Source organism: Sceloporus undulatus, chromosome 2 (assembly GCF_019175285.1).
Source record: "Sceloporus undulatus isolate JIND9_A2432 ecotype Alabama chromosome 2, SceUnd_v1.1, whole genome shotgun sequence".
Lineage (NCBI taxonomy): Eukaryota > Metazoa > Chordata > Lepidosauria > Squamata > Phrynosomatidae > Sceloporus > Sceloporus undulatus.
Genome location: NC_056523.1, coordinates 84,993,256 through 85,010,494, shown reverse-complemented (window position 1 = coordinate 85,010,494; position 17,239 = coordinate 84,993,256). Strand labels below are relative to the sequence as shown.

Here is a 17,239-nt window from a genome sequence, read left to right as displayed (position 1 = left end):
GTCTTTAGCCTGTATGACGTAGCATTGCTCTGGAGAAAGAAGATAACCAAACCTAAAGACAACACTTGAGCAATTTAAAAAAAATAACAATTTCAAAACACAATGTTCTCTGTATTACCAGCACCTAGATACATTGTTTTGATTCAAGTTCCATCTTTTCAAGATAGGAAAACAAACAGCTCCTCCATATTTTAGCACCAGCATATTGCAAAGCATATGGGGGGGGGGGGGGGGGGGGATTCACAAGGAAAAAAGATTACCACACCACCAAAAAAAAGAAGAAAAGACAAACTTTTAAAACCTGAGAGAATATACGCAAAGCCTCCATTCAGTAATGTTGCAGACAAACATTGAATATAATGACCTGCCCAACAATTAAAGCACCATGAAGCAAATTGGTTGTTCTTTTGAGCCAACTGGACACCAAATTAGATGAGTGATTTAAGTAACCACAAGTTAATTGGAACATGGGACCCAGAAGGATGGCACAAAGCTTATGAGCTTTGGTTGTCTGTTGAGTATCCAGATTGTTGGGGGCAACTGGCTTACAGCTGTAAACTGCTTAGATATTGTTAGTTCAGTATGAAGCTGTATATAAATGAATCTGTTTGTTCATTTGAAATGATGTGCAGCAAAATAGTGTGGTAACAGGGTAACCTATAGCTAACTACCCATTATGCCATGCTTATGGAATTCATTTGAATTACCTTGTCTGAACACTTTGGGACTCAACACCACCCCTTTTAGCCCCAGAAGCAGGCCGTGGTAACCACACGCCGCAGCCTGTGCATGGAGCAAAAAGAAGTCCCAAAAAGGGGCTTCTTTTTGCACCATAGAAGGGGTGCCATAACTGCTGTGGTTATGATGCCCGTTGTGCACAGTGCTGTTTAGGTGCGCACAAGGGATTTCATCGTGGCACACCCCATGTAAATAGGCATGTACCAAGATGGCACCCCGGGGGAGGAAGAAGGGCTTTGAGTATGTAAACACTCAGCCCTTCTTCACCCCTAGAATGCAGTCAGGCTGGCACGAAGTGCTGGTCTATACTGCCTCTTTGTCTTATTGCAGATTTGTTATCATTTTCTTTTTAATCTCTTCAGATCTTTCTACTTTTCTAATTCTAATTTAGAGCTGGTTTCCAAGAGATTACAATTCTTTTTTTTTTTTAAAAACCCTTTTATTTATTTATTTCAATTCCTCAAAGAATACTAAAGAGTTTACATTTCTAATTTGGAGCTGTTTTTAGAGAGATTTGGATTGAATTTTTCTAAATACAAAGGGCATTTTGGATCCACTGAGATTTAATCAAAAGTTATTTCCAAATTGCTTGGCAATAACTGGTATTAACTAAAAGCTATAAACAAACACTTAGGTAGAGAGGGGTAAGTGTAAATTTGGAATAACCCAGGTTATGGGTCAAGAATGTAGATAACCTGAAGTAAACAAAAGAAGCAAATTTCCTGAGTACACAAGTCCAGTCCAAATGAAAGATAAGTTCCCTAAAACTCAAGCTGAGTGTACTGATTATGTAAACAAAATGATAAGTGACAGAACTGATCATTACATGCCATTAATTATGTGAAAACAAATTACTAATGACTGATTGGCAAGGTACTTCTTTCTTAAACACCAGCATAAGATCAAAACTTGGGTTATCTGGAGCTCAAATAATTGCTCTCTCACAATTCCCTTGATTGCTCAATAACCTAGAATTTAAAATCTGATGCTGCTTCATACATTGAAATGCTTCCATATGGATATAATGCCCTTGTAGGGAAAAGTATGAATACATCAAAGTATACAATGTGTCTGGCAGAGCAGGAACTGAAAGAGCTGTTTTGCACTGCAGCTCACATAAACCATTGAAGTGGTCCTGCTGTCTGGGTCTTTTGGAAGCAAAAGTTCAAAACATCTGGAGAAGCAACATCTTCCCCACCATTGTGATCCTATACTCTACAGAGGAGAAAAAAGAGCTCAAAAGATGCATCTGACAAGAGTCTGTATTTGTGATGGAATGGTCCTGCTTGTCCTAATATTTCCAATGAGGAAATTATTCTCCTCAACTGCATCCCCAATTCTTTAGTATACCTCTAGTAATATGTTTTGGAATTTAATACTAATGAAACACAAGCTGGTCACCTCTAACCTCTCACCTGCAGGAGTGAGCATGGCAGACATCTGACTGTAGATCTGATACAAACACAGCTGAGACTAAAAGAGTAGAGGAAGGGACAACTGGAGCCCAGTGTGGAATCTCTAAAATACCAGATCCGTGAAGGCTATTGCAAGAGTAGTGTCCCCCCCTACAAAAAAATAAAAATAAAAAAACCAACAACACCATTCTGTTCAGCCAAACAGACCCTGTTGTTAAGATCCCAAATGGGAACAGGGCTGCATAGCTTTCAAAGGACCACAGAAGCTGAGTAATAGCTCACTGCACTGATGCCACTAATGTTTCCAAGACCTGAAATCAATAATCAGGGAAATATTTGACTGGGAGAAGTGGATGGCTCACCCCACAGAAGAACAGAAAAATCCATAACAGTGGGAAAATACACAAATAAAAGACTGAGAAGTGGAGAATTCTCTTAGAAGAAGGAGGAAATTCTCCTCCAAAGAGTCTATCTTGCAAAATTAAGCAAGGCTGGGAAATGCTTCCATGTGTTGTAAAGTACTTTGGAGGCAATTTTATTAGCCACAAGGTAACAGCAAGGGCCTCAGAGTTTTGTGTTCTTCATATGACTATGATTTTAGCAATGTACATTGGTGTTCTGGGAAAACTGAGAAGAATGCACTGGCTCATGATGAGAGGCTGATTAAGATTGTCATCTGGGAGCAAACTGAGGCCTCTCGCTCTCTCATTTCAGCATATTGCACTATAACCTGTAAGTGCCATTTAAAGCATGTAAATCCTGTAATAAGGAAGGAGAAACAAACACACAGAAAGTCAATTGGTGTGTAATGATGGAATCTCCTCTCATTTTCAAGGGAGTCTACCTGTGCCAAGATTGGTAGATCCTTTTGCTAAAGCCATCCCTGAAACTGGCTTCTGTGAGTCACATGAGAAGCAGGAGAGTAATTTGAGAGTTGTACATGACTCTCATATGTCATCCTCCCAGGGGGGAAAGCCCATGGAAATCCCAGGTCAAACCAGAAAGATGCCGATGTGAATATCAAAGTTGAAAGGTGAAATTCAGCTTCTAAACTTTTGCGTATTCACTGCTTCCACACTCTTGAGGGCTGAGTTCTAAGAAAGAGGAAATGACTGTGAGTATTTGAGCAATGGATGCAAAGTGAGATAAGAGGAGCAATAAACAGTTCTTCGACCTAGATGGCATAGTGGACAGTGAATAATATAACTTAACTGAGAACATATTTTGTAGCTATTTTCTCTTAATATAACAAGAGTGAAAGTCTGACCTGTGTTTACTCAGAAATAAGGTCCACTAACTACTGTTCACCTTCACAATTAGTTAACTGGAATATCTGGGCCTAGGATATTTTTTATTTTGCTTTACAAGAGTTCTGTGTAGTTCATAGTCATCACTATCTGTGTACTTTATGAAAACAAATCATAAAATTGCAGAAGAAAAGTTTCCAGCACACTTTTATGCTTCAATTTTTATGATGTTATTGTATTAAAAAAAAAAACTCTGTGAGCCACAGAGAACTGGGTTATTAGGTGCATGATAAAAAAAACCATAAATACAGTATATACTAACACATTTGTTGCTGTGTGCCTTCTAGTTATTTCTAACTTATGGCAACCCTAAATCAATGCTATCACAAGGTTTTATTGGCAAGATTTGTCCAGGCAGTGGGGTAGCCACTGCCTGCCTCTGAGGTGGAGACTTGCCCAATGTCACCCAGTGGGTTTCCATGAACAAACGGAGATGTCAGCCCTCGTCTCCAGAGTCATAGTCCAATGCTCAAACCACTACACCACACTGGTTCTTTATATTTATTCATTACTTACATTTATATCCTGCCTTTCCTCCAACAAACATAAGGGCCCACTCTTCTCCACAGTATTCTCATAACAGCCCTTTAAAGAAGATCAGGCTGAGAAAGAGTGAGTGGCCCAAGTCATCTATCATCCCCCGATAAGAAATAATTACAGGCCAGTGTCATTGCTGCCATTTTTGGGTAAGGTGATCGAGAGAGCGGTTGCCTTCCAGCTCCAAGCAGTCTTGGAAGAAACCGATTATCTGGACCCATTTCAAACTGGCTTCAGGGCGGGCTATGGAGTTGAGACTACCATGGTCGCCTTAGTTGATGATCTCCGTCTGGGCATTGACAGGGGAAGTGTGTCCTTGTTAGTGCTCTTGGACATCTCAGTGGCTTTCGATACCATTGACCATGGTATCCTTCTGGAATGCCTGAGGGAGTTGGGTATCGGGGCACTGTGCTCCAGTGGTTCCGTTCCTACCTCTCGGGCAGATTCCAGATGGTGCAGCTGGGGGACATTTGCTCCTCTAAGAGGGAATTGACATCCGGTGTCCCTCAGGGAGCTATTTTGTCCCCCATGCTATTTAACATTTACATGAAACCGCTGGGAGAGATCATCCGGAGACACAGGGCGCGGTGTTATCAGTACGCTGATGACACCCAGATATGTTTCTCTGTGTCGCCGACTGCTGCAGTGTCTAAGGATGGTGTCTCTCCTCTAAATGCCTGCTTAGAGTCAGTAATGGGCTGGATGAGGAAAAACAAACTCAGCTTGAATCCAGAGAAAACAGAAGTACTAGTGATAGGTTCCCCAGGCCCGGGGAAGGAAATTTATCCCCCTGTCCTGAAGGGGGTCACACTTCCCCTGAAGGACTCAATTCGCAGTTTGGGAGTGCTTCTGGACTCGTCCCTGCAATTGTCATCCCAAGTTGATGCGATGGTCAGAAGCACTCATTATCAACTTCGGTTGATACGCCAACTGCGACCCTACCTGGGATAAAGGGACCTTGAAACGGTGGTACATGCTCTGGTAACCTCTCGTTTGGATTTCTGTAATGCACTCTACATGGGGCAACCCTTGTACCTAACTCGGAAGCTTCAATTAGTACAAAACATGGCTGCCAGATTGGTCACCGGTCGTTCCAGGTTTGACCACATAACACCAATCTTAAAAGATCTTCACTGGCTGCCTATTAGCTTCCGAGCACAATACAAGGTGTTGGTAATTATCTATAAAGCCCTACATGGCTTGGGCCCAAGTTACTTGAAGGACCGCATCTCCCCATATAATCTGCCCCGCACTCTCAGAACAACTGGGAAGAACTTGCTCGAAGTCCCTACTTCGAGATATGTTACTACTTCTCAGAGGGCCTTTTCAGTAACGGCCCCCAAACATTGGAATAATCTTCCCGAGGAGCTCCGTCTCACTACCTCCCTTGAACTGTTTAAAAAGAGACTTAAAACCTTTCTCTTTAACCAAGCATTCCCCCATGTACACTGAAGTTATGTTCGATCCCCTTTTCTCCCTCTCACTTACATACACCTATGAATTGGATTTTAATTGTATATTGTAATTAATGTAAAGTGGTTTTAATTTTATGTTGTTTTAATAATTTTACTATGTACACCACTTTGATCACTGCAGAAAAGCGGTATACAAATACATATTATTATTAATATTATTATCATCATCATCATCATCATCATCATCATCATCATCATCATCATCCAGGGAGTGTCATGGCTCAGAGGGGGACTCAAATCTCAGTTCTCCAAATCTAGTCCAATATTCTAATCATAGCATTTTGGGGAAACATGCTTCTCTGTACTTTATTGTTTCTGTGTGCCTTCAAGTTGTTTCAACTTATGGCAACCTTAAAGCAAACTTATCATGGGGTTTTCTTAGCAATATTTGTTCATGGGAGGTTTGCCATTGCCTTCCCCCAAGACTGAGAGCATGTGACTTGCCCAAGGTCACCCAGTGGGTTTCCTGGCCAAGTGGAGAAGCAAATATTGGTATCAAGAGTCACACCCCAACACTCAAACTGTATTGCCACACTGGTTGTCCTTTATAGTTATCCTCATATATTTCACCTGTGTCAAGGTCTGATGTAGTCCCACACTCCTTGAACCATGTGATGGTACTGCTGCTGTGCTTGTATTTATCCTAGGCATCCCAGCTCTGTTGTTTGCAGGAACTGGATTAGCAGGAAGAGCTTTCTGAGGTGGTTGGGGTCGGGAAGGATTCTAGGACAAGAGAGTAACATCTAGCATTAAGACCCTTTTCTTAAGATCTTTTGACAACTGTATAAAAACAGGAGTGACAAGGGATGCAACTCTTTGCTTGTTTTCTTCTCAAAGGAAGCATCAAATAATTTCTGCAATTTTCTTCTCATTGCAAGAATGACATTGACAGCTGTGCAATTCTTGAAGACTATTTGCGACTTATTCTGAGCAAAAATAAACAAACCAACATGTCATTGTTCTAGGCAGAAAACAGCATCTTCTGTGCAGAACAGGCTGTTCAGACAATAGGCTGTACAGACCCAAGGCACAAGCTATATTGCTAACGTGCAATACCTGAATGGCCCTTCAGAGTAGGAACATACATTTCTAGTGGGTGAAAAAATGGGAAGTGTCCTGTGGCAACCTAAAGATTGAAGTTTAAAGCATGAGCTGTTCCTGACTTCAGCCCACTTCCTAAAATACACGGGTCAGTTTCTTGTTAGTGACACATGCAAATTTAAATCTAGCATATGCCTGCATACATCCTTTTGGGGGGTTATTATTTTATTCCTCCCTCCACAATGTCCAACTCCCCCATCAATTCATTGTTTTGTTGTAACAATCTACTTGCCTTCCCGCCCATGGCCATTCCATGGCCGGCAGAGACTGGGAAGGATCAAAGAACCATTTGGCTATGCCTCCATAGCTAGATGCAGAATAATTACATCATCTGCTGTGCACTCTGGAGGAGATAGTCAGGGTCTGGCTGTGAGGACATAGACAGAGGCTTTTTTTTTCATTCTTCCTACTCTCCACCAGCTACTGAATGCTCATGGGAGTGGGGTGGCAATAACTCAGTAGTGAGTCTGGGGTGGGTAGATTAAAATGAGAGGCATTCTGCCAACATAATGTTTATGCATGACAGGATTTCTACCATCCAGAAGGTGAGGTATAAATACACCACACAAAGCAGGGGGTTGGACTGTTGAGAGGGAAATGAAAGAAAAATTGAGAACAGAAGGTACCAACCTTTTGGAGCTTTATTAGCACTGGCCATTCAGAAAATGGTTGTTGGATAACACAAACATCCCTGGTACCAATGGGGAATGAAATAGCATTAGAGGAAGGGGAGAGTGTTTGATTCTTTCCTTGCCTACACTCACACAGGGTGGCTTTCAGTCAATCCAATCTCTCTGTCAGAGATGTATATACAGTGAGTCCTTGGTATCCACTGGGGTTTGGTTTCAGGCCCACTGGGGAACACCGAAATCCATGGATGTTCAAGCCTCATTAAATACAATCATATGATAAAATTATGTCCCTTACACAAAATGGCAACATGAACGTTTGCCTTATGGAATTTATATATTTTAAAAATATTTTCATATTGTGGGTGCTTGAACCTATGAATAAGAAATCCTTGGATATGGAAGGCTGACTGTACCAAACTAGAATGCCTCACAGGCTCACTATAAGGAGCAAAGAGGAAAACAATTCCATCTTATAAACGGGGTAGGCAAAGTGCAGCCCTCCAGATATTGTACTGCAACTCCCTGTATTCTTCACAATGGACTGTGCTGACTAGGGTTCATGGACGTTGCAGTCCAACAGCATCTGGAAGGCTACACCTTGTGCACTAATACAATCTGAGAATCACAAAAGAAGGATGTACATTATATACAGAAGTCTGAATGCAGTGAATGCTAAGCTGAGTGCTTCATTCAGCAGATGAGGAACGACAGGAAGTCTGTTGGTAGCCCAGAAACAAGATAACTTGGGAAAGGAGGGATATCTTTACAAGCTTTACATCAGTCTCAGGTGGTCTCTTGCTTGATGTTCTCCATTTACTCCAACTAGCTCTTTGTACAGGATAGCGGAAATCAAAACTGGATTAGGAAAATTGATACAAGTTCACCCCCTGCAGGGAGTTCAGTGCCAGTGCATGAACTCTGTGCATCAGCAGTGCCAAGGAAAATACAGTGCTCCCTCCATTTTTGTGAGAGATCCATTTCGGACCACCACCACCACCCCACGAAAATGAAAAAACATGCCTATTCAAGCCTTTTTGGCTTACTGAATGGAGGCGAACTCCCATGGGGGTGTGCAGATGCATGCCTTGAGCGCCATGCCCCATTTTAACTCACTCTGTTTGGCCCCTGCGGATCCAAAATCCATGAGAATGGAGGGAGCACTGTACTGTCAATTTGGTTCTACAAACCTTTATGGCTGATGTACATAACCTAGCAGACAAAAGTGATTGCTGAGCAGCACTAACAAAACTACAACATCGAAATGTTACTTTTTTCAACAATAACTCTAAAAAAAAAAAAACCTTAGCCAACAGCATGGTCATGCTCCCTGGGGGATTCTGAAAGCCCAAAAATATTTTCCCAATTTCTTCCAAACAGATATTTAAATATTAAAGCAAACACTGCTATCCTAATATCGTCATTGTACACATTTACTAATATACAAGCAGTGATGTCAAAAGCAGGTCATAGGTGCCTTGAAGGCATACATTTTCTCTGTGGAGATTATCACACACAGATAGGATAGGGACAGGATTGCTCCCCTGTCCTTATTCTGTCATTAACCCAGTGGCTTTGCAATAATGCAAACTTCCATTAATGCAAAACACTGGCCAATGTTGCTTTAATGATGGGTTAATGGCATGATCGGCACTACTATTTGTAAGCCTTTTCTGCTATTGTAGTCCCAGATGGGTTAATGATAGGATAAGGATGGGGGTTATTGATGGGATCTGCACGATGTCATCTGAAAGTCTTTTGTGCAATCGTGGTCAATCACGCTTTTCAGACAAGTTAATGATGGGATCTGCAGAACGTCGTTTGAAAGTCCTTCCTGCGATCGCGCAGAAAGGATGAAACAGGAATGGGACAAATTTGGGATAACCCCCATGTGATAATCTCCTGTGAGTTCCCAGCAAGTGAGGGAAGCAAGTGTCCACTGCTGGAGAGGTCCTTCATCTTACAGAAACATTCTTACCTGTGGAACAGTGATTTTAGGAGCTGGAGGTGCTGGCCTATTTGGTGGAGTCCGTCTGGGCAAATTCTTTACCTCACTCGGACACACTGGAATGGGAGATTTCCTTGTATAGTTAGCTGGGAGAGGAGGTGGAAGCTGGGCATGGACTCCAACCTCTGGAGGCGGTTGGCAATAAAGCACTTCTGGTTTAGGAGGAATACTCTGTATGCCAAGAACCTACATGAAAACCACAAAAGATTATATGCTGTGTAGGCATTGTTCAGCTTTCTTTCTTTGAGACTTCAGATAGCCAAAGAGAAGTGTTGGCACTGGGTTGGATTTGGATTTTATATGACGGCAACTGGGCAAGCAGAAGTAGATACTCCAGCTCCCTTTTCCCCATGACAGTCCCTCCAATCATGACTAAAAGGTCATAAGACTCTACTGGTGGAAGCTGAAAATCAGGAGGAGGTACCTCTCATAAGCTAAGCCCTTCCAACCTCAGACTGCATATCCTGAACCCAATTCAACATGTTTATGTACTGGCTGCCAATTTAAATGGTATTATCATGTTGTTATTGTGTTGTTGTGTGCATTCAAGTCATTTCTGACTTATGGCAACCTTAAGGTGAACCTATCTTAGGGTTTTCTGGGGCTGAGAGCGTCTCATTCACCCAAAACCCAGTCTGTTCCCATGGTTGAGTGGGGAACTGAAACCTGATCTCCAGAGTCATAGTCCATTGCTCAAATCATTACACTATGCTGGTTCTCGGTTACCATGTACATCTTCCTTATATTTGTTTATTAAATTTGACATTTCTGCCCCACTGCATGCCTCCATAGGGCCCTTGGTTGTGGCTTATGTCTAAAATATGAACAATATTAATTCATAGTTCAAAACAATAAGTTAATTTTTAAAAAAATGAAAAATAGCAATGGAGTGAAATTTACAAGCAAAATTTGCAGCAGAAAATTGGTCCTTTGGAAAGCCCAGAATTCTCCACCAAGAAATCTGTTTGATTATGTGTTTGTAGAATACAGCAGCCCTGTAAAGCTTTGGAAAACAACTTTTTAGTCTACACCTTACAGAGGCCCCAGCCCTGTGGGAGTCTGGGAGTCATAATGCCAAACAATACCTTTACCAACATCTTGGCTTTGAGTCATATGTTTCATAGTGTGAGGGAACCATCAACATGGAGCAATACTGGAGATGAGGCTTATTCATAACATTCAACACTGTCTCAAGTACCTTCCTCTGTTCCTGTGGAGTTTTCAGTTTGAAGCCTGGGTTGGCATGACCATTAGCAACATTCTGAATAGGAGGAGGGGTGCTGTTTTAGATGAACACAAGGAAACAAACATTACAAACCATTCTATATTCTATATTGACAGTTGTTTGCCAATACATATGGTTAATGGTTACCTGTTATTTAAACTTAAGATTCCCTAGACAGACAAAACAGAGGAGGCTAACCTAGATAAGAACTGCAAAGAGACATATCAAATGGATGAATATGATGTTTTGACAGACCAATCTACACTTATGGTCAAAATAAACCTACAATAACAGTACAATCTAAGAGGTTGTCTACACTTTTAAAAAAACCCTCACTCACCCTGAATTGGTGGTGATCTGGAAACATGGCATTCTTTGCAATTTGCAGTGTGTGTGAAGTTTTAGGCACCACTGATAGTTTTGGTGGGAAAATAATGGTTTTCTGTGATAAGTCTGATCAATAGATTTGCCCTGGCAGTGGATGAGGAACCTGGGCTGTGTGGGCAGGATGCCAGGACCATTCCCACCGTGAAGTGACAGGTCCCCAAGAAACGTCTGGAAGGTCTGAGTGGCCTGATCACCTGAAAAAGTTACTGCCTTTGTGCATAGCCACATATAAATATACCTCTTTGCCTGATAATTTTTACCTACACTCCTCTGAATTTGCATCTCCATGGAAATATGTAAGTGTTCATCCTTGACTGACAGATAAAAATAATAATAATGCAGAGCAGCTACTTTTGTGTGGCTGAAAATAATCTGAGGAATATCACCATTTTAAATCAATGCAACCTCTTAATGGCGGAACTTGTGGCTGCTTAATCCGAATTTGTTGTGAATAGCCTCAATGTCACTTTTAATAGTATAGACAATCCCTAGGGTCATTGCAAATATGGAAAATCTGGGGCACTCTGGATTTTACTGTATGTGTAGATAAGCCCTTAATTCAAAGGTGTGCTGGCTGTAGTGGGTTAGAAACAGATAGAAACCAGCACAACCACCTCCTGCTGGTTGATTTTAGAGATGAACCAACAGAAAAGCCCAAAAGAGGATATAAAAGTGGGGTGGGGAGAAAGACAGGGGCTGAGAACTAAACCTAAGAGACATGTGTCTGTTACAGACTGCCAAAATAAAGCTGCTTCGGGTCTCTTTGGAGGTATGCTGTTTAACTGATGCATGCATCCTAAGAATCCAGAAGCTGCACCAAAGCTGCACTCCAGTGCTTAGGAATGGAGTGTGGCTTTGGCGTGACCTCCGGACTCTTAGGACCCATGCATCATTTAAATAGCATACCTCCAATAAGACCCGAAGCAGCTTTATTTTGGCAGTCTGTAACAGGCCACAGTTGACTCTATGTTAAGATAGGCCGAGACCAGAGCAGTACTAAGCAATTTCCAGCATTTCTAGGCTGGGAGGGATTTGGATTCAACATCGTTTCAGTAAACCCAAAGTCAGTTCAGCTGGCCCTCAGCCATGTTGGTAAATTAGGCTCACAGTCCAAAACTAGATTTAATAAATCTATATTAAATTTTGAAGCAGGCAAGCTTTGAATGATGAACTGAAATGAACTGAAAGAGGACATAACTGGAATGTTTGCATATAATAAAGGAATTAGCCACAGTACTTACACTGTTAAATATATTTTTGTGATTATAAATGTGAGGGAAATACACACACACACACACAAATACAGTATACACACAAACACACATGGGTGCTTGCTCTTTCTCCAGGAAACTTGAGTGGTATGCATGGGGCCACAAGATAGTTCACATTCAGTCCTAGGCCTGTTTAAATTAAGAATTGAACATATATGAGTTATCATTATACAATAAATATTCACCGGAATTGCTGTGTTTTCTTTGGTGTTATGATCATCTGCTTTAGTGGCACAAGCCTGGCTCTCCATTTATAGCAGCAAAAAGCCACTCCAATCACAATCAAAAGTACAATAGAAACCAGGACTCCTGCTATGATTGGAAGTGGACCTGATATGAAAAAAATGAGGGGAAATGATGTTATTTATGTCCTGCTTTCATGCTTCTTTGCCCATGGTGATCAGATGCAAGAAATCAGAAGACAGGTATCCTGTATTTTTAATAGCTGAGTGGAATACTCAGCAAGTGCCTTTTTTTTTTTTTGTCACATGGGTGAGAAAAACTCTACCTGTCTAATGCCCACTGCCATTCAGCTATATCAGTCCAAATGTCCTCTCTTGCATCTGGTCACTTTAATCTCCAGCCCCAACTACCCCCTCCATTCACATGCTATTCCCACAAATAAGGTTGAGTTACACCCACTTTTTGGAGGCATGGGGCCACTGTCTAGGCTTCCTCCATTCCCGGGTTTATCACAAAAAGGAGGTGCCCATCCACTGAAACAATGACAGTTCTGGTTGTTGTTGCAAACCTGTAGAGAAGACATTGATGGGATTTCCTAATTAAAACAAACACCGGGATCATTTCAGCCCTCCACAAACCCCCGCCCACACATAAATGCTTTGATGAATAAGAAGCACTTGAATCATTCATTGGCATCTGTTAGTGAACAAGACTTGTAAAATTCTAGATCTACATGAAGAATGTTGCCCTAAGAACCAGTGTTCATATCAACCAGCCTTTCTCAGAAATGCAAGGTTTGAACATTCTTTTCATTGCTACCAAATGCTATCCAAGTTCCAGAGGATATATTTCTACCCTTGAAAAGTCTCTCAGGCCCAAAACACATTCCTGAAGTGGGCTGGAGACAGCTCCCCACTATTTTTAAACTCTCAGCATAATTTCTCCATAACATTGTCTAGCTGTAACAGGTGGGGAACAGCATCTTCTCAATGCAGCTTAAGATGCTCATTTGATGCTCAGGAACACTCAGTACAGTCAGCCCTCCATATTCATGGATTCTTTATCCATGGGATTCAAACATCCACAGTTTGAAATAAATAAATTCCAAAAAGCAAGCCTAGATTTTCCCATTTAACATAAGAGACACTATTTTATGATGCCATTGTATATAATGAGACTTGAGCATCCACGGATCTTGATGTCCACAAGGGGTCCTAGAACCAAACTCTAGTAGATACCAAGCACCCACTGTAGTCTATTCTTCTCTGCCTAACAAATCTTTAAATGCTTTCATTCAATGCCTTTGTTAGGTTCTGTGGGAAACTCCAGCAAGCTCCAGTCAAATTTCTTCCTGAAGGACACTATTCCCTAACATTCTGTGTTGCAACTGGTGCCTCAGCATCCAACCACCTCTAACAGCTGACTTTGCAAAGTCCAATGGAAGATCTGGTTGCATGGGGATTTTATGATGAAAAACCGTCTAACAGGAAAACTGAGTGAATCATGGTTTGCATAGACCATTTAATTTGCCTGCCATTCTCATCATTTAATATGAAAAGTATGTACTGTATGTCAAAATCTAAAGTCTTTTAAGATTTTTCAATTTACTCTAAGAGCATTTTCACACTAAAAAGATTATTCCCTTTACCTGCATTTTGGTAGCCCAGGACAGAAAGCAAAGAGGACTTTTAAACTTCAGTGTCTATTTTTGGGCCAGTATCATGCTACAAACTCATTTAAACATTTTCACCCAAAACACATGCAGCTGAACATTTTTGCTATCCCTGAACTAAGCATTTCTATAACAGGACTAGAAATATGGAAGCCTGGCAAGGGGATTAAAAAAAACAACACAGTTTTCACCCATTTTTGAAGCCTTTTTGTTTTTTGAAAGATTGAAAGTGAAAAAATGAATAGAGGTTGTTCTTCATCTCTCTTCATAGGGAGAGGCAGGTAAATACAATTGCCCCTCCTTTATCACGGACTTGAGATACGTGATCTTGAATATTCAGAGGGGCGACCTCCGTTATTGAATATCTGTGAGTCTCCGTTTTTGCTGGGGGTGTGTGTCCAGAATGAATCCCCCATGCAAATGGAGGGCCAACTGTATTACTACTTCTGCTACTACTGCTACCAATAAGAATATTAATAATAATAAACATTACTATTGCTGTTGTTAATGCTGTTATTTAGGTTAGGTTTTCTGAATATCAAAACATCAAATACGCAAATAATAGAGCAGCTAATAAAACAGGCAAGCAATAAGCATAAATCCACACCATGCCCTCTTGGAAAGCCAGAAGCCAAGATACTTACTCCGTGGCCATTGCACTTCTTCCCACAGTCTCCAGTCTCAAAAAAGGAGGTGTTCCGACATTGTCCTTCAAAGCAAATCTACAGGGGAAAAGCAGACATCCAAAACTACAGTGGAGAAATGGATGATACTGTGAAGTTGTATATTACAAATATTACAAAAGTGTGTTACACTTAACCACACTTTAAAGTGTTCACGGTGGATAAGATGTCAGAGTGTAGTAGAGATATGAGAGACACAGCCATGTTAGTCTGGAATATCAGCATGCAAAGGGATCTTGTAGCACCTTGGAAACAAACTGCAAAACAAGTTGAAGAATATGCATTCATAGACTTGGTCTACTTCCTCAGATGAATAAAATGAACTGATGCCCAGGGAGGACCTCTATAATTAGACTGTATGAATACCCATAGAAATGAAAAACCTGAGGATATGGTGATGAGGTGAAAGTTTCAGTTTTAACTACCTCCTCAGATGCTTGCAAATAAACCCAGTCTATGAAAGCTTATGCTACAACATCTCGCACACAGTCTCAAAGGTGTATAAGATCCCTTTGCATAAGGGTCCAGTAGGAAACTAGCACTTACATGACTGTCTCCACACTTGGTTCCTGCCATCACCAATCCAGGGTCCAACATATCCCCTTCATCTTCTTCATTTCGATATACATGAGTTCCACGACAGTGGATCTGCCTTCCATTTAACATGATGGTTGTGTCGATTGCAACAGCATTGGACTCTAAAGGCTTGGAAGCAGAGCTTTGGCACTGTATCTTGCCACATTTAGCATCTCTGGTAAAATAAGACACTATACATTAAAAAGCTAACATTCTGACTGATGTTTCAGCTTTCTTCAGAACAAATGCATGATTATTTCCTTATTATGAAAACAGGAGATTTGAGGGGATGACTAGGAGTCAGAGTCTTCTATAGTATCAATGGCTGAAACCATAATTCAAGTTTGTTAAATTCAAGACTAGATTAATGTGAGAAAAATAAAACCATAACATTTTAGAAGTTTTGTTGTCTTTGGGAGAATTGTGGGGTGAAATTCATCTGAAAAAAATAAAATGGAGGTTCCTGAAGGCCCACAAAATTGGGATCGTGGGTTGCATGCATTTATACCAGCTGGGAAGAAGCTCTGCTACAATTGGCAAATCTACTCAGAATGGGCACCCATATTTGCTATTTTGCACAGCAATTTGAGTACTTCCTCACAAAGCATTCTTTTGCCATTCTTCTCACATTTTAATTTATTTATTTACTGTGAACCATAGACTCACAAAGAACAGCAGAGAAAAGTTCTGAGAGAAGGTGACCTGAGGAGGAGCTTCCCTTCCTTTTTCCTTTTCCTCAACAGGAATCCCCATGGTGTGAACATATCTTAGAGCATAGGTGGAAAATCTGTTGTCCTTCAGAGGTCACTGAACTACAACTCCCATCATGCATTATCACTGGCCAGGCTCCCTAAGGCTGTTGGGTATTGGAGTCCAGCAGACTGAGAGCGGGTCACAGTTTCCCTAGCCCTAAAGAAGCGAATATAACCAAAGTGTCACCAAAATTAGGAACTCCATTTAAATAGGTTAACAACATTGTTAAAGAATCAGCACTAATTTGTAGCCTGTATAGTTTTCCTTAATTTTTCAGCTTTTAGCTTCTGAGGACGCAGAACAGTTTGGACTACTTTCTACCTTGTGTTGCACTTCTTGTATCTGCCATTGATGTCCTTCCCACAGTTTCCGTAAGAATCTCCAGCAGCATTAACCCGCTCAAAGCAGATATCAGGTCCAGGCCTTGCTCCTGTATGGAAGAGATTCATATGACTAGTCTCTGTAGAAGAGGGCTGTTTACCCAAACCTATCACCCATCTGCAGTGGCAACATATGGTTTCCATGCCATAGAGTGGTGAACCTGCTCTGCATTTTACTGTATATAGATTTTTTGTCAAAAAATAGACCCAAAAAATCTGAGTCAACTTATCCACAGGTCAAGGTTAAATACTGTACTTTAACACTCATAAAAAATAGAAACCATCCCCTGGTAAAAAGCAAGAATATAATCTGTCCTAGAAGTACTAGAAGATTATTATTATTATTATTATTACTAACCCTCCTTTACTCTTTCATCCATCCATCCTTCGCTGTGAACACAAACAGTTATGCCTCTTGAAATTTTGTAAGTTCTTTGGCATCACCTTCCTTTGTTTCATCCTTTAGATCCTTTTGTTGCATGATCTTAAGTCTTATGATCGACTTATCCATGGGTCATATCAAAATCTATAATTTTGCTCCCAAAACCTCCCCTCAACTTATACATGAGATCAACATAGTTGAGTATATACTGTAGTTTAAATTTATCTATGGTGCTGAACTTATTTTGGAGAAGGTAGATTTCAGCACCTTGGATAATTCCTTTAAAGTGCAGACTGAAATTGGAGTGGTTTAGTGACACAGAAGCCATGAACTGCCACTGCCCATCTAATTTCATCCATGTCACTGGATCCACGCTCATTACTCTTCTTCTCAGATTAAAAAAAAAAGCAGGAAGATGAAAAGGGACTGTACCACTTGAGACAGTAATCTGAGATAGCATTGCTCTTCTTATGACACAGGCAGAATTGAAAAATACACACCATGTAACCAATGTAGC

The 17,239-nt window shown here is 40.9% G+C and overlaps 1 protein-coding gene across 3 annotated transcripts in view; it reads right to left on the bottom strand.

Annotated features, from left to right (window-relative positions):
- Positions 1-230: 230 nt before the first annotated feature.
- Positions 231-17,239, bottom strand: part of ADAM19 (ADAM metallopeptidase domain 19) — an 86,401-nt gene continuing 69,392 nt past the window's right edge. For 2 of the 3 annotated variants that reach the window (XM_042453609.1, XM_042453611.1), the window contains 9 exons: positions 16,282-16,390; positions 15,178-15,382; positions 14,593-14,670; positions 12,736-12,844; positions 12,279-12,423; positions 10,409-10,490; positions 9,181-9,396; positions 6,043-6,195; positions 231-3,247 (listed from right to left, as the gene is read on the bottom strand). In XM_042453609.1, the coding sequence (XP_042309543.1) occupies positions 3,194-3,247; positions 6,043-6,195; positions 9,181-9,396; positions 10,409-10,490; positions 12,279-12,423; positions 12,736-12,844; positions 14,593-14,670; positions 15,178-15,382; positions 16,282-16,390 (1,151 nt within the window). In that variant the 3' untranslated portion in view covers positions 231-3,193. The remainder of the gene's footprint in view (positions 3,248-6,042; positions 6,196-9,180; positions 9,397-10,408; positions 10,491-12,278; positions 12,424-12,735; positions 12,845-14,592; positions 14,671-15,177; positions 15,383-16,281; positions 16,391-17,239) is intronic. The other variant, XM_042453610.1, reaches the window with a different exon arrangement.